This window comes from Phoenix dactylifera, chromosome 9 (assembly GCF_051530095.1).
Source record: "Phoenix dactylifera cultivar Ajwa chromosome 9, Ajwa_hap1_PhDact_Kaust_v1.1, whole genome shotgun sequence".
In the NCBI taxonomy this organism is placed as follows: Eukaryota; Viridiplantae; Streptophyta; class Magnoliopsida; order Arecales; family Arecaceae; genus Phoenix; species Phoenix dactylifera.
In genome coordinates this window covers 199,427-217,149 of record NC_143198.1, presented here as the reverse complement: position 1 = coordinate 217,149, position 17,723 = coordinate 199,427, and the positions used below count along the sequence as shown (strand labels likewise).

At 38.1% G+C, this 17,723-nt stretch overlaps 1 protein-coding gene and 2 long non-coding RNA genes across 7 annotated transcripts; all 3 read left to right on the top strand.

The window, feature by feature from the left end:
• Positions 1 to 562: 562 nt before the first annotated feature.
• Positions 563 to 8,853, top strand: LOC148702369 (uncharacterized). Of its 5 annotated transcripts, none has more exons than XR_015968522.2 (7): positions 603 to 821; positions 957 to 1,116; positions 1,942 to 2,029; positions 2,209 to 2,374; positions 2,506 to 2,620; positions 7,158 to 7,244; positions 8,759 to 8,853. It is a non-coding gene; the product is annotated as an uncharacterized LOC148702369 (long non-coding RNA). The 5 variants fall into 5 exon arrangements; XR_015968521.2 differs by lacking the exon at positions 8,759 to 8,853 and adding an exon at positions 7,882 to 8,012; XR_015968524.2 differs by lacking the exon at positions 8,759 to 8,853 and adding an exon at positions 7,476 to 7,607.
• On the top strand, positions 5,288 to 5,711 carry LOC148702370 (uncharacterized). Its single transcript, XR_015968527.2, has 2 exons — positions 5,288 to 5,415; positions 5,517 to 5,711. It is a non-coding gene; the product is annotated as an uncharacterized LOC148702370 (long non-coding RNA).
• A 795-nt stretch (positions 8,854 to 9,648) lies between the features above and the next one.
• XBCP3 (xylem bark cysteine peptidase 3) lies at positions 9,649 to 17,123 on the top strand. The gene is made up of 6 exons (XM_008798390.6): positions 9,649 to 12,541; positions 15,183 to 15,418; positions 15,541 to 15,681; positions 15,779 to 16,210; positions 16,584 to 16,705; positions 16,787 to 17,123. Exons 1-5 carry the CDS (start codon positions 12,121 to 12,123, stop codon positions 16,680 to 16,682), a joined length of 1,329 nt encoding a protein of 442 aa, XP_008796612.3. The 5' UTR covers positions 9,649 to 12,120; the 3' UTR covers positions 16,683 to 16,705; positions 16,787 to 17,123.
• The last annotated feature ends 600 nt before the right edge of the window (positions 17,124 to 17,723 follow it).

Below are 17,723 nucleotides of genomic sequence, written 5' to 3'. Positions count from 1 at the left end.
GAAGAAAGAGAAGAAGAAGGAGGAGAAGGCGGAAAAGGCAACTCAATATTTTTGAAGCTTAATAATACAAATTTATGTTTTCAATTATATAGTAGTGAGTATAGTTTGATCCAAAATTTTAATAAAAGTTCAGATAGAAATAAATACTTAAGTCCTTAACGAATTCCAGTTTTAGCATCCAAGTGTGTGTGTGTGTATATAATTTTAAATAAAATAATAATTTTTTTACTTTTATGCGTTCGTCTAACATAAATATGTCTAGAATTTTTATACGACGGTCCTCTATCACGAGAAAAGAAGAAAATGGGCAAAAAAAGACTTTGAGGGATTGATTTGTCTGTTGCAGAGCAAAGGAAGAAAAGTTTCCTTTTTTTTTTTTTTGTTTGAGAAGAAACGTTGAAGAGAAAGATGTGTTGACCAGCAAAATAAGCTCGGTTTTAGAAATTAAGCATCCATGAACGTGACGAAGGCAAATGATGACAGCTAATAAATCCAAATAAACCGTCAATCGAGCTGCCGTTCCCTGCTCAGTTATCCGGTTCCATGCGGCAGACAAGAGTTTGGAGTACGGTTATTGGGTGAGCTTCGGGTAAGGCCCGAGTGCGACTCAGTCATTTCGTTGAGCACCACATCTGTGCGCAGAGTGGGACAGGAAGGTTCAGGAGGTGGAGAGGGTGAAGTCGGCCATGGATCCGGAGTTCTGGAGCTGCCCTCTCCTTTTTCGGCCGTCTATCGCCCACCACGTCGCCGACTACGCGGGGATCCGCCGCCTCTTCCTTCATCGCAAGGGCCAGTTCTTGCCGCTGATCGATCGCCGCAAGGTGCCTTTTTTATTTGATCCATTAGTTGTCGTTTGTAGCCTGAATGGATCTTTAGCGGATTCTTGTCAAGGAAGTGGTGAAAATTTTGAAATCTTTGCATCAAATTGAGTTGAACGAATGAATATGCAATTGCAGAGGGTATGTGGCGGATCGGAATTCCATTCGCTGACCGAGGAATCGGGAGAGTTCCGCTAACCACGGCCTGCCGAGTACGCACGGGCACAAGATAATTTTCTAACTTGTTGCGTTTATCGGCCTGAATTGGGGAATTGGAGTCACCGACGTTGGATTGGAGGTATAGAAGGTCCCTTGATTTAGAACTGTTCCAGAGAACTGTTAATTAATGGTTTGCTTGGTTGAAGAAGTTACTTATATAGGAAAGAAAAGACAGCTAAAAAAATTACAATATCAGTGGATGTATAACTCAGTAGGGTACAATTTTGTGAGATCTTCAGTATAGATTTTGCATTCTCTAAAGTTTTGACTCATGGTTACCAGTTTGTCTGTTGTGCAATTTTTTGTCAAGTTGATTTCTTTTTGCACGAGAAATGTGCAAAGTTTTATTTTTGCGAGAGAGGCATTGCAAATCTTATTTGTATTATTAGCTACGTACACGAAGTAAAGTTTCTTGGCATTTCTTTGTTGCTTAAATTCCTCAAGTCATCCATAACCTTACAGCCATTTGATATGACTGACAGATATATAATTTCATTTCATCAAAGAATTGATTGGTTATCTCTGCCTGGTTGCACGTGAAATTTGTATTCCTTACAAAAATAGAATTATTCTAAAAAGCAGAAAATTATACTTAGAATGTGCGCATAAAGGTATGACAAATGCCTATATTCATGATTCAGGCATGCATAAAAGAATTTATGTGCATTATCCAAGTAATATTATTTTCTTCGAACTATTTTTGGAAAGAGAAGTGTGTCAACATTAAATATGGGGATGTCCGTCAAAATCCGGGTAAAATGTATGCATACAAACTTTAGCTTCTTTTTGCAGAAATTTCTACTACGGAGACTTTATTTTTGTTTCTCTTTTTAATTTCTTACCTCATGCACTTGTATTTTTGCTTTTTTATGAATTCTGCTTCCACAAAAATCCGATATTTAAGGTATTATTGATGTAACACTGGGTGCTGGGCATCGTCTCCAGGCCTGCAGCCTATTCTGTTTGTGGCATATAGATGGAGTTCTAGCAGGGTATGTGCTGCATGCTTACATCCTTTCTTGTATTCACTTGTGGTAATTTATTTTTCTAAAAGAAAGTTTGCTCTATAGAATTATATAGTTTTATATTTTGCTTTAACTAATGTGTATTATCTTTTGTGTGATATGATTTAAATTTTGCTTCCTAATTTATTATGTAAACATTTTGACAGTATCAGTTCTTGTTCCTGAAGGACTTTAGAGGTTCCAACCAAGCTTTTAGTTGCCGTGCAAGTTTTAGCTCGAGTATAGGTGATGCTGATTGTCAAGTTCGATTTGTTGAACCTGCATATTTATTTGTTCAAATGGACTGCATCTTTGACAACTGCAAGGCTTCAGGTGATTTTTTAGTACATAAAAAAGTGTCTGCCATGCTTTCCTTTTCTACTATTCCGAGGAAAGATTTCTAATATTATTTTCAACTAGAAGCTGATATTGAATGTTGTTTTTGTCCGTTACTATCTTAAAAGGCATATGAGTTCCGATCTTGCATATGTTGCATCAAATGGAAGCTTAGCATTTGTTGTTGGTCTGACCTACCTTCTGTTCTTCAGCAATTGAGAGGACATTCAATAGCCATTACAGGTTAGACTGAGTGTCTGTAATGTCAAGCTCTTTATTTATTATTTCTTGAAGATTTTATTGCTGAATAAAAGCTATCATAAGATTTTCATATTTCTTCTTTGTTTCATATTGCATTGTCACATATGTTTCAGCATATCATAACTTCATAGTAAATTATGGCTAGAATGGTGATAGAAATTATGTGGAAAAAATGGGCATGTCAGGCATCAAATAGGAGATATAGGAAGAAGCAGAAAAATTCTTGAAAGTGAAAAGAAGATGCATCAATGTGTCCATTACAAGTACTTAGTATTTTCAATGCATTACGATATAACTAGTGCATATATTGGTTAATTAGTTGGGTATCTCTTTTTCTAGTGCCGTTGTCTACTAAATTTAAAACCCACCATGATTGAACTTTCTTGAACCTGACATATGAAGGGACCTATTCCACCTAATGCTCTGTTCATCGTCAATCTTTTTATTCTTGAAGTTTTCACGCATCCTTACTTGATGTAAAAGCATAGGACTCTCTTTATTCTGCATAACGTTTATTGTAGATTTGGTATAAAACTATTTATGTGTGTCAACCAAGCTTTGTTGTACCAGTCAGTGCCATACCATACTGGGCATACTGATATGGTGCACAATACGCCTCACCATCTTGTACTGTACCGCATACCGACACTATAATAGGATGGTACTGGGGTCCGGTACTGAGAACGCGAACTTTAGTGTCAACAATTGTTTATCTAGTTAATGAATCAACTATAAGGCATTTAAGAATACCTCAAATCTTGTTGATATTGGCTAGGTCTTGACAATGTCATTGGAACAATTAAATATGATGATGGAGTTCTACCATCAAATTAGTTAAGGAGGTGTCATTAGAGAGAGGGCATCCTCTACATTCTAAGGTTGGAGTCAAGATGAGCAAGAGGACATTGAAAAGTAAATCGAAGAGACATGGCTTGCGTGTATTCTGTTTAATAATTTTTTGGAAGCAACACAAATGACTATTATATGTTGACACAGTGATGTTAAGCAGCACACCAATCATTCATCCTCACATTTCTCTTTATAGAAGTGTTATCGCAAGATTTATTTAACCCATATAACATTCCTAGAGCTTTGTATATTTTTATTTCTTGAAGCTGCTTTGCACTCCATCTTCAAAATATGTACATACACTTTGCATGAGAACTAGTTTTGAAATCATTCTTTTGCAAGCAACACAAAATGACTATTACATCTTTACCTCAGTGATGTTAAGCAGAATACGAATTGTTCATCTTCACATCTCTCCTTGCGGAAGTGTTATCATAAGATTTGTCTAACCCATGTAACATCTGATAGTGCTTTATGTAATTTCATTTCTTGAAGCATGTTTGCACCTCCATCTTTGAAATATGTCCATCCACTTGGCATAATAGTTAAATTTCACTTGCACTGTATGTATACTTATTTGTTTTAGCAGTTGTATTTCTATTGTTTAACTAATTGGCAAATGTTCGATTGAATTTGTGATATTGGTCAAATGAAATTTTATGGTGATTTCACATCTTGTTGCACCCATACTTGTTTCCTTTATTCCAAATTTGCTAAATGTATTACAGCTTTTGATTTTTCATCAAACAATCATTACATTGCTTCATCCTTGATGGATAAGGCTGTGAGAGTCTAGAAAATATCTAAACATGGTTCGCCGTATCAGCCCAAACTAGGCGGTACGGGGTGTACCGTACTAGTTTGATACTGGTACCTGGTATGAGTGGCATACTGAAACTTGGCATGTTGAAAAAATTTCGTTCTGTACCATATCGACACTGTGCTAGCGTGGCACCGGTACGGGGTCCGGTACCGAGACGGCGAACCTTGTATCTAAAGGTTGTTGCATTCAAGTATTGTATGGAGTTTCTTCCCAATTATCTATTCATTTCCACCCAATGTGTAAAAAAGATTCATATCATTATACTTTTCTTATTTTCCTATAGAAACTATCATGATATTTGTGAAAACTGGTTTGTTGGTTCACCATTTGCTTGTTTGCGTGTTCCCCCATGTTTGTAATAAAATTAATGCCACCTAATTTTCCAGCTCTATTTTGTGATTTTAATTCCAAAAGCACTTTTGCTTCATAGGCTAGGTGCTTGTTTACTAATTACTCGGGCGAATGTTGCTTTTTGGATAATCCAAACTCTGGAAGTTGGGGTATATAGCATAACTACAACATTTGGATTTTACAAGGCCATCTGTGTCATATAAATCATAACCACATTTTAAGTGTTTTTAAATACATTACTTTTAGTAATTCAGCTGTTATGTTTCCTTTGAGATTTTCTTGTTAAATTATAGGACTGCTTCCTATAAAATTAACATTCTGCATTTAGAACAATAACAAGAATCTTACAGGTGTCAATGCCTATCTTGGCCCTGATACAGATCTAAACTGGCACCTCAAGAGGGTAAAATAATCTAATGTATTGTACAAGCTTTGTCAATTTGATCTTGACCTCTGGATTATCGCAAGGCCCCCATATTGTCCTAGCAGATCAGAAGTTCTTCATGTTCATCCATTCTGGTTTTGTTTTGTCAAAGCTGGCAATGGCATCACTGTCAGCACTAAGATAATGTTAAATTTATCAAGATTAAGCCAATTTAGAGTGCTACAAGTTAGAGAATTTGGAAAAGTCCTCTGGGGTTGCTTCTTTTAGTATCAACTTGAAAACCATGTGCAAGAGAGTTTTGTATTTTAAATTGTGAGATGCTTCTTTATATGTGCTGATTGGCTGCATCAAGCCCAAATCCAACGTTAGGTATGTGCTGGCTTCTACACACTATTAAGATACTTGATTTCAGTGATTAAATTGGGCGTGGCTAACATGGATCAAATTATCACATGATGGTGGCATTGCAGGTCTGACAGCTAAGACTAGCATGGCATCTGTGTTGCCATGCTTGTGTTGGTGCATGCTAGCATGACTGTGTGCTGAGCATTGGCATGCAGTTGTTTCCATGCCAGTGCTACATTGTCAGTAAGGCATTTGCACAATACATACCATGTTGTGTCTTGCACTCTGACTAGAACTTCAATTAATAATTTTAATACCAAGAATTTGAAAATCTTCAAAAATTTGAAAAAGAACATTTCACAGATTCACATCATTAGTTTCACCTGAAATCTCCACACAGGCTTTTAATACCGAACACGTAACTTTTACTACTTACTCCTCTCTGCTGGATCTCCTAGGTTAACTTTGTAAAATCTTCACACAGGTTTGCCTTGGAAAATTGCAATAATTATCAAAGGTCTCATACTAAGTAACCTGTCGATACTTATGTAAAATTTCATGCTTTCATGCCTACATAAAGGTGAATATTGCCTTTAGCATCTGATGCAAGGATGTAGTTGTATGATTACATGATAATATATTTTGATGTAATGCAAGTTCTGACTTTGTGATGGTGAAGGTTTAGGATACCATCTTTTCTTTATGATTAGGCATAACAAAAGAATGTTTTCTTCAGCATTGTTGCTGTCACTGACTACACAGTGCAATTGCCTGCCTGCCAATTATGCACAGGTCAATAAACAGAAGGTTATTTTCCTTGGAGCATACATTAGATAGTAGCCTGCGATGCATCTTATGCATCGGCCAGAACCTCATTGTTTAGAGGCTCCTTCATAAACTTGTACTCGCACATTGGAAAAGCCTTTAACTTCTTGCATAATAGGCTTTGATCTTCTCGACCCGATGCTTTCTCATTCTTGGGCTTGCAAACAATGCAACTACAATACAAATCTTGGGAGGTGCAATGCTAGTTCTCTTAGAACTGCATTTTGGTCTCTTAATCCTTCAAGTACCAATCTGATATGAATAGGGAAGCAGTAGTATAGATTTGACAGTTGAGAAACAACAGCATAAGCAAGCTTATATTTAGCAAATGAAGTTTATCCTTCCATCAATAAATCTGTAGTGACTATTTTGCACCAAAAGTGGAGAGAAGCATCGGATAGTGTCAACCAAAAGAGAGAATTTTAGAAGTATTTTTAACTGATAAAATTGCACTTTTTTTTAACATACGATCTTGTGAAGTCAGTTGAGATTTCTATTTTGATGAATCTGCAATTATGCAATGTAGAAAGCTTTTTTGTCAAGCAAAAGCAAGGCTTTCGTGTTTTTTATCTCCTTTCCTTAAGGCCATACCTAGGGTAGTTGAAAAGACTTCACAAACACTTTTGCACTAAAGATGCAGACGTTTGTGGCCTCTTTCTACTGAGACTATTTAATGACCATGAAACATGTTGTTGTTTTCATTTATGTATTTCATGTTTGCAATTGTTTGGTGGATGATCTTTGTCTGGCTCTTTAACTTCAAATTTTGCTTTGTAATCCTTCTGTCTTCTTCTCTCATGTTTAAGATAATTCATGCCACTACAAGAAATTGCATTGCATTTTTTTCAAAATGTTTATTGTCTAAAAAAATGGGAAATCAATTATTATTTTGTCCAGAAATTGGAAATTCTATTACTGTCTTTTCTAACTAATTTTTGCAGATACTGTTTTATTTATAATCTGCTTGATGCTGGTTGCCGGTGAATAAAGACATTCTTTCAGTTGGAAATGCAAACAAAGAAATCAATGTAAGGATTTTATCCCCTTTCCATGCCATGTTTTACAGAATTTTATATTTCGCAAGGTTGTGCTGCTAAGATAGGATGCTTTGTCCCACAAAAGGGTTTGAAAGCAAGAAATTCTAGAGGTTTTGTTTCTTAAGAATTCCATATCAGTTTATCTTCTCTCTTTTATTTCTTTTAACATAATTTATTCATTTTTTTTGCCTCTTTCTCTCTATGTTTTAAATTATGATTCAGGTTATCAATTCTGGTACTGGTTGGGTTATTAATAAACTTCTCCTTGAGAATGAGATAACAGCTCGGAATAATTATTGCACTGGTCAGCTTATTTTTGCTGGTGATGGTCAGTTATGGTGTTGTGATAATTGAACCACATCCATTAGCTCAGTGAATTAATAGATTATATCCAGAATATTGTGACTTGAGTGAACCTCACAGGGTTGAGCAAGTCTCCAACCTGTGCAATATCATATCTTTTTTCTTGTGGCATGAGGTCCTGTACTTCTTATATGTGCTCAAAATTGAAACATTTATTTGTTCAGGTTTTCTTTCATGTCATGCTTGGGAAATTCCACCAGTCTATATCTTAAGCTATTGAGCTCTCTTTCACCACTCATCAAATTGAGTATGCTGCAATGTGCAGTGTTGCTTTGGGGGTGCAAGGGCATTTGACTCTTCCATGCTCTCTCAAATTACTCCCTGGGTGAATAGCATTTGCATTTCTTTCTGCCCGCTACCTTCTCCTGAAAAAGGGGACTTTATAGGTACGTAGAGGCTCCAATGCCCTGCATTACCTTTGATACCTGAACTTTTATTTTTATAAGCACCAATTAAATATTCACTAGGTCTTAACCAAGGTATTAGGAGATGGAAGAAGAGGCATTAAGAAGGAGATAAAACTATGTCCTGGCAGAGTGCTTAGCAAAAATAAAAGGCTAGGATTTATAGGTACAGCTTTTACTTCATGGTTGGAAATATGAAGCTTCTGAGTTGCCTTATAAAGGCCCTCTTGGTTGGTCAGATGTTTGGAATAAAGCTTAACCCTCAGCTTTGCCAAAAAAACATATGAGGAAAACATTCCATTTGCAAAATGATATGTGACCTCTATTTTTGGCTATGGTGTGCGTATCACTTAATGAGAAACCCAATCTCCAGGTTCTCTTTGTTATTTTGGTAGAACTCATTTCTGAGCTGGTTGCCTTGGTATCTTATTAAATGCAGTTGACTGGACCATTAAAACCCTCTGATCATGATTGGTACTCAGGCTGCAGTCTTGATTATGTTCCAGAGTGTAGTCCTTTTTGCTAGTGGAAGAGAGCTATTACAAGTGTTTTATAGCCCTGCTTGATATGAAACAACACTTCAAACATGTATCCATTGTATATGCTGTTCCAGACCAGCATTATAGTTTTTTTTTATTGCAGTGAAATGATTTTTTATGACAAATGCACTTGTTTGATATCATAAATGTCATTAGTATGTCTTCTTCTCTGTTCATGTTCATTTTATTTAACTAACAGACTATGGACTAACTGATTTGCTGAACATGAGGTTTCTGGCAGTGAGGATTCAAACGTTTACTTCTATGATTTAACTTGGCCAAAGCACAACTGTGTAAATAAGATGCAGGTCTGCTCCTTGCAAGATTTTGCTGCACATATAAAACCCCAAACTTTATCTCTGCAATGCTGTTTTGTTTATTCATTTATTTATTTTTTCACATCAGGAGCATGATTCTTCGGTTATAAGAGTTGCCTGGAATCATGGGGAGAACTTGGTGGCATCATCTCTTCAGATGGAATAGTAATTGTTTGGATGCGAGCAAAGACAGCTTGACTCTTCTGTGCATTGCCTTGTAATTTGTTGCCACCAAGACTTGGTCTGATGATCTAAAAGGCTTGAAAAGCATTGATCAATCTGTTGTAGAGCATGAAGCGTCGATCTGCTATGGAGAGACGCTGATCTGCGCACAAAAGAAGAGCGAAGGAGGTCGTTGGAGCTGATCTGACCAAGAGGCCTTTGGTGCTTGAATCAGATAGGACTTTAGAGAATAGTAGAAGAGAAAGAAAAATAGTGTAGGACAATCTTAGATGCATACTTGATATCCTAAGCCCTCATTTTATAAATGTGGAGTTCTTGTCTCATTGGGGTTGGACTCTTCATAGTCCTGAATCACATAGAAAGCTATCTTTCGGCTTTTCTAATCTGGATCAACGTAGGAATATGAGTCTAACCGAAACTGGTCTCTTGCTATGCCATGTGTCAACTTATGATAGGTAAGCCTAATTTTAGTCACATCACATGCCCTCCACTTCCGAGCATGAGCCATTCTTCTTGCTCAGGCTAAGGAAGTAGATAGATGGGCTGATATTAGGTCAAGTATGATCTAGCTCATCCTGCTTACTTTTTAGGTCATAGCTCATGTATTTAGCTCATGATGACTTTATGCTATAACTGTGAATTTTTGGTAGACTGTTTTGGATGGATTTATTTGGAATCCAAAGAGGTTGACAATTTGTATGATGAGACATGTGCCATCTTGTCAGATTGGGTCAGGAATGTGATCAATCTTATACATCTTCGGTTGATTTGAGCTACTAAGATCTTCTTGTTTAAAGAGTCGTTTCTTGACTTGAGAGCCGTTGAGGTTGACTTCTTGACTTGAGAACCGTTGAGGTCGGCTCTTTAAACTGAGAGCCACTGAGGCCGGCTCATTGACTTTTGCCCTCCAGACTGGCCTTTGGAGGCCTTTAGCTTATAGGACGGCTTTCCGATATGGCCAAAATCAGTCCTTCTTATCACAAATTGACATGTGGTATAGTAGGGATTAGTTTCAGTTGGATTCATATTTCTAGGTTGATCCAAATAAGGTAAGCCGAGCTTTTCATATGATTCAGAACTTTGAAGAGTCTAACCGCAATGGGACAAAGACTCCACATCTATAAAAAGAGGCTCAGGGTACCATATATGTATCTGAGATTATTCTGTACTATTTTTTTCTCTCTTTTGTTGTTCTTTAAAGTCTTGTCTGACTCAAGTATTGGGGGCTCCCTATTCGGACCAACTGCAATGACCTCCTTTGCCTTATTTTTTTTCTTTTGTATGCGTAGATCAGCATCTTTCTATGGCAGATCAGCACTTCATGCTTATAGTAGATTAATCGATGCTTTTCCAACTTTTCAGATCATTAGACCAAGCTTGGTTCCTTGATCAGCACAACCAAATCACAAGAACATAATAACCAAATCATGCCTATAGAATACAATTTTGGTATTTGTTTCTATGTCAATTTTTTACGCTGTCTTTTCTTTTATTTTGTATTTCTATTGTGTTTTTCAGAATTTTAGTATTGTAAAGAATGCCAAGTACTGAATTTAGTGGAAAGGATGTCTCGGACAAAAACATTTTTACAACTTTATGCTGCGTGATCTAGTGCAAATTCCCAGGGGCACTAGCATTAAACGTAAGCATGTCATCTGGAAAATGTTTCGTTTCTTTCTTGTTGGTACAGTTTTTTTTTTTTGGTAAATAAGGGACAAGTCGTTTTTTTCTTTCTTTTTTTTTTCTAGTTTCTATTTGATCTTCTAGACCCCAGGTGATAGATAAGAAGGGCGCCTTTTTTTTTTATTTTTTGTTTTTTTTTTGGTACATTGGTGGCTCACATCGGATGGGTGTAAATACAACCAACAAAATTAGAAAATAAAATATTACGCAAATGTATAGGTACAATCTCGTGGTCTATTTAGGAGAAACCTTTAGAGGGATGAGCAACGGGTGCGTGAGGCCTGCTGGACTCCAAGGCCTTCGCGATGGGAGCCCTGCATGTTTATGATAAAAAATCCAAAATGCTTTTGTAACTCGACGAAATGCAACTTAAAAAAAAAACTCACTCGGAAGCCGCTCTGTTTGCTGTGTTCTCATTGCTCCCTTTGAATTGGTCATGGAATGTGCCGCATAATGAAGACAGCGGAGTGATGCAAGACAGCTGAGCGACCTTAAATTTTACCGTGGCGTTTATGGACCCTATTCTGAGAGAATTAATTTGAAAATTCGAGTCACCTTGAATTAAGTTGCAGGCGAACTTCTAGATATATACTCTACTATTATTTTGCAAGTATGCATTAAGCATTGCGGATCCAGTCACTGAAATGGTGATGTCAGCCACCCATACTAGACTGCTGCTTTTACATGGCCACTGGATTTGATGCGAGTATACCATCCACTGCTGCACGAAAAATGGGGCCCATTGTATGCCAATGCTCGTCACGCTACCAAAATCAACAAATTCATACACAAAAATCTTTCCATACCTGCGTTAGTAGATACGCCCACTCATGTGAACTCTGTAAACCAAAACCTTTCGTCATTTACCGCATTCCGAGACAACATTGGGTTGCATGTATCTCACCGTCTTGTAAACCTCCGTGCAAGACAGTGTGTTGACATTAATTTCTTTATAATAACATTTCATACCTTCACTTGTTAACAATTTTTTATTTGCGTGTTGGCTGTTTTTACTTCTTGAACTATATAGTTTTAACCTACATCATGGGATGATGATGATTTTCTTTTTTTCTTCTTCTTTTTTTTTTTGTGGATTGATTGGTGGAACTAATCGGAATAATTATAATAAAATATTAAACCATGAATTCATGGAGCTCCCGGAGCAGCCCCGAAACAGAATAAATTCCGGGCGGACCGGCGCCGCCTCCCTGGAGGCGAATCAGGATCCCGAGCACCACGTGGGCGATCAGCACTGGCCGGAGATCGACCCATCTCTGACTTGAAAACACCAGACGTCCGACGACTTCTAAATCTCGTTTGTCTCCGCCCCTTTGTGGCCACCACTCCCTGATCTCCAAGCACTCCTCGGCCTTTCTTCATGGACCCCTCCTCATCCCTTCCCAAACCACTCTTCTCTCTCCTGCTCCTCCTCCTCCTCCTCCTCCTCTCTCCTCTCTCCTCCTCTTACTCCGATCTCTTCGAGTCCTGGTGCAAGGAGCACGGCAAGAGATACGCCTCCGAGGAGGTGAAGCTCGCCCGCTTCCGGGCTTTCGAGGACAACCGCGCCTTCGTCACCGAGCACAACGCCGCCGCCAATTCCTCCTACACCCTCGCCCTCAATGCCTTCGCCGATCTCAACCATCACGAGTTCCGGGCCCTTCGCCTGGGGCTCAACCCCCGCCTCGCCGTGCCCTCGGTCAACCGGACGGCCTTTCGTGGATTTGTCGGTGATGTTCCTGACTCGATCGATTGGAGGAAGAAGGGGGCTGTCACCCATGTCAAGGATCAGGGCAGCTGCGGTATGATTGCCTTCCTTTTCTTTTATCCATTTCGTTCGTTAACACAGCTCTTTTTTTGTTTTATTCCATTTTTTGTTAAAAAAAACCTCCTTTTTCTTTTCATAATTCCTTGTTAGTTCTTGTATTGATGTTGAAATCACAATACGTCCTACCCAGTAAATTTAGAAAGAAAAGGCTTGGCTTCAAAATCACTGACATCAGGGGTGGATAATATCACTATGTTGTTGCTTAAAAGCATAAAACAAGGAACCCCAGTAATTGCACATACTCATTTTGGGCCCAAGTACAATCCAGTCTAGTGACAGAAATTATCTCTTAATAGTAGTCTTCTGTATGGGGATGAATATGATGGGAGGAAGCGAGGAAGCTCTCTGATGAAGAAATTAAGAAGAAATCATTGGGCAAAATACTCATGGTGTAGATAAAATTTCTATTTCCGAAGGATGAGTTCGCAACCCTCATGGATGTTTCGCGACATTGATCTTAGGTGTGTATGCTAGGTAGGATGGAAGAGAAGGCACATTGGACAAAATTTGGTAAAGGAGGCTTCTGGAGAACTAGAAATATGCTTGGGAAGTGTATAATTTGGGTTAAGTTTCTCTTTCATGGAAATCTATTTGTTTCCTAAGAAAAGTAAGAAAGAGGCACGAGGTTGTGATTCTGTTTTCATGGCATCTCTCCTTCAAAATTGAAACTAATTCTCTGTGATGCCACTTTTGGCTCTTTTATATTGGAGAATTCTTGGTCATGAGTCATGACTCACAAAACAGAGATACTTCCATGTCAAAGGGATTCCTGTCAAAGATTTCTCCCAACAACCTTTAGGGGCTCGTTTGGTTCGCGGGAAAAGAAGGGGGGAAAGTGTGGTTAACGGGAAAGTAATGAGATGCCTCTTGTTTGGTTGGAGTTTTCAAAGAAGAGAGAAAGGAAAGTCGTATTTCCATGGGAATATGATTCCCACATTTCATGGGAAAGATTTTTCCAAGTCTTTTCCATGAGAAACATGGGAAAGTCTTTCCCATGAGAAACATGGGAAAGTTACTTTCCCATAAGGCGGGAATCACTCCATTTTTACTTTTTTCCAAAAAGTCCCTCAGCATTAAAGAAGCATTAAAGAGGCATTAAAAATCTAATTTTTATTAAGGGCATAATAGGAATTATACATAACTTTTCTAGGAAAGTGGATGGCCAACCAAACATAAGCACTTTGGAAATTTGTCACTTTCTCATGGTCAACCAAACATGCCAAAAGTACTTTCCTAGGCATCCTCTTCCTAGAAATTTGTTTTTCAGGAATCAAATTCCTAGGAGGAAAAATGCTTCCCTGAACCAAACGAGCCCTAGATTCCAGCAATCCTTCCTTTTTATGCAACTCTTGGCATCCTTACCTACAGCTATGCCAATCTTAATCATCCATTAATAGTAGGGGAAACCGATCCCATCATGATATCCATTCATGAAAAGCTGACCTTTATGTAGAAACATTTCCAGACCAGTGCCCATTCACTTTGTTTCATGTTAGTAAATAATTTGTATGGTGTTGCATTATTGATTACCTGGCTTGGCATGGAAACCAGTGCTAGGATGTGGAAAACAGGTAGGAGTATTTCTTGGATGGCTGTGACACCATCAGCCAACAGAGATTCGGAGATTTACCTAATTTTTTTCTGAAAATTATGTATCAGCAAACTTCAACTTTTGGGTTATATGCTTTGCTCTTCCTTTTGAATGGTATTTAGTCCTAAGAAGGGTATAATTTGCAAAAAGGGGAGTTTGTTTAAAGCAAGCAAAAATAAGCTAAACCGTAGTTCCAGTTTTTCTCGATTCAGTCATTTGAAGTATAGATTTTTGTTTGAGTGGATCTTTTTGTAGGTTGACAACTAGGTTTTTTCTTTATTACTTTTTTCAGTCGAAGTCAGGCTCTAATTATTGACTTTTTCATAATAACTTTGCCTTTGCACTAACTTTTCCTTTTTCCATCGAAGAGAATTCTGGGAGTGTCACATGTGACAAAGAAGAGAACAACAAGAAAGAAAAACAAGGAATGCAATAAGACTAACAGATGAATAATCAAGGATGGCAGTTGCAATTTTTTTTCCGCCAATTTGTGCTGAACTCCAGGAATTTCTGTTTGATTCAATTTCTGCACCATCATCTATGGAATCTTATTGAGTTATGCTAGCTTTTTGCAAGAAATAAGGCTTGACAACTTGATCTATGACTTGCAAAAGAAGGTGCTTAGGATTTCACCGTGGATATCCAGTTTTAATTGTTGTGATTCTGATGACAAAAGCTTTCTTGAATGATGTGCTGCCATCAAGGAATACAATTTGAGAAGTTGTTCTTCTGGATAAGTTTGTGACAGAAAGAAAGCTGGAAATGAGAACCATAGCTTTTCTTATCTTATCAGTCTTTCCAAGTTTCCAGTATTATAAATGACCTCTTGGTAGAAACTTCCCTTTTCTTTTCAATAGGATAGAAAACTTCCTTGATGTTGGGAGAACATTAATATTGCCTTCACATTATGACTGTTTTGTAACTAACACCAAGAGAACTCATCAATTTATCGTTGCTGCTCTTCGTACAAAGTAAGTTGTTTTAAAATTCTTCTTATTCAATTAATGTTTGGTTACTTTTCCAGGTGCTTGTTGGGCCTTCTCAGCCACTGGTGCAATTGAAGGCATAAATCAGGTTGTGACTGGATCTCTGGCGAGCCTTTCTGAACAGGAGTTATGTGATTGTGACCGAACTTATAATAGTGGATGTGGCGGCGGACTCATGGATTATGCATTTAAGTGGGTAATACAAAATCATGGAATTGACACTGAGGATGATTATCCCTATCAAGCTGCAGAAAAGACCTGTCTCAAGAGCAAGGTAGTGCTTCGTTCGTCCGCAACAACATGGCCTTATTTGGACCCAAATTTTTACTTTGTTAAGCAATTTTTTGTTCTATCACCAATAGATACTTACTAATGCCTGCACTTGTCTGATTACAGCTAAATCATCGGGTTGTAACAATTGATGGCTACACCGACATACCACCGAACAGTGAGGATCTCTTACTTCAGGCTGTTGCGACCCAACCTGTGAGCGTAGGTATATGTGGCAGTGAGAGTGCATTTCAATTATACTCAAAGGTCTGGACTACTCTGAAGGATATTAATTTTTCTGTTGAGAAACTTTTCTTAAAGGCTTAACTTTTCACAGCTTGTAGTCATTTATTTTTGATGGCAGGGTATCTTCACTGGCCCATGTTCAACATCTTTGGACCATGCTGTACTTATTGTAGGATATGGTTCAGAAGATGGTGTTGATTACTGGATTTTGAAGAACTCATGGGGAACAAACTGGGGAATGGATGGGTATATGTATATGCTTCGTAATAGTGGAAATTCACAAGGGGTCTGTGGTATAAACATGCTCGCCTCTTACCCAACAAAGACGAGTCCAAATCCGCCTCCTTCGCCAGGCCCAGGTCCAACAAAGTGTAGTTTTCTGACCTACTGTCCAGAAGGTAATACCTGCTGCTGCACTTGGCGTGTGCTGGGACTATGTCTTTCATGGAGTTGTTGCGAGCTAGAAAATGCAGTTTGTTGTAAGGATCACCGCTCTTGTTGCCCCTCTGACTACCCCATCTGTGATACTGGCACGAAGCGGTGCTATAAGGTCTGTTCACCTCCATAAACATGCTTACCTTACTGTTACTGACTTGTTTGTTTGCAATTTTTGACATGTTTTTTTGGTTGTTTCCTTTTTTCTCATTCTTACTGCTTGCCAAAATTGCTTAGATATTTGCAATGTTTTTTTTCGCCCTTTTTTTGGTCCAGCTAAATGCTTTTGTAGCCTGCACACAAAGTATGGCTTGATTCTTATAGCATTATTTATATATTTTGAATTTTGTCTATTTAAATGTTTATCCTTGGTTCTTTGTGGTACATGTTTCTTAGAATCTCCTATAATTCCTAAGCTTCATCTGATGATTTTGACCTTGAATTTTGGTATTCTGAGTCTTATTGTTAACTTGCTCCCATCCTTGCAGGGTAATGGAAATTCCACTGGCATAAAAGGAATTGAAAGGAAAGATTCTTATGTGGGATTTGATTCTTGGGATGATTTGCTTAGGGTGTGGGATCCATGACGCCTGCGATTATTGCCAGCAAGGTATAACAGTAATTCTTACTTTTCATGCCACCGGCTGCATGTTTTCTTCACACTGACTATAATGCTACATTCTTGTCACAGATTTCCCCTTTCAGAGGAGTATCTTTCCTTAATGTAAAACAAATGGTGAGCTCACTAACTTTGTCTGTGGCACCATTTATATCGTACCAGTTGGTGTATTTAGAGATTCACAGGGTCTTCATAATTATTGGTAAATTAGTATCTATGCAATACCAGAGTTCAGCTGTAAGCATAGGTTGATGTATCCATTTGTGTGATGTGTTAATTATAAATTTTAGAACTGTAATATTAGCATAAAATGTGATTAAAACAGAGGTGCTTGCCATGCGAAGACTCTTTTCTTGGAAAGCATGCCATTATGTCGCTAAATGATATATAAATCTCGTATGCCATTTGACATGGAGTGCATTTGTGGCTGTTGAAAAAGATCCACCATCCGCATCCAAGTTCTATTGGTCCTGGAGAATGTCATTACAGAGTCTGACAGTATTTGGGTAATGTTCGAATTGTTAGAACTTAGAAGGGTGCAAGGTGGGACTGACTTCATCAATTCTGTTACTTGAGTGAGTCTTATTATGAGGCCTAACATTGATGAGCATGAAATGGAAGCCTGTAAAAAGTCATTCTGTTGATAATGCATTCCATGTCAATGCATGTTAGCTCGTGGTGGCTGGATTCCTTGGGATGAATTCTAGACCGGCTCTTTTCTTCTGCAGTCTGGTTCCATGTTAATCGTGGTAAAGATGGCTTATTTGGAGATCTTAGTGGAGTTAAACACGAACGCCGTCCTCTAGCCAAGCAAAGGTAAAGATGCACTTCAAGTTACTACCAGAAAGAGATGCTTTAGCTTGCATCAGATTGAAATTCTAGCAAGACTCCTAGTGCGGATTCTGAAAACGTCCTGTGGGGCATTATCTAAAATGTCATTATAGATTGATCATAAGAAAATTTTAAAATAATGTAGTCTGTTGGTCTCCCATGACAATCAGCTGCTTTT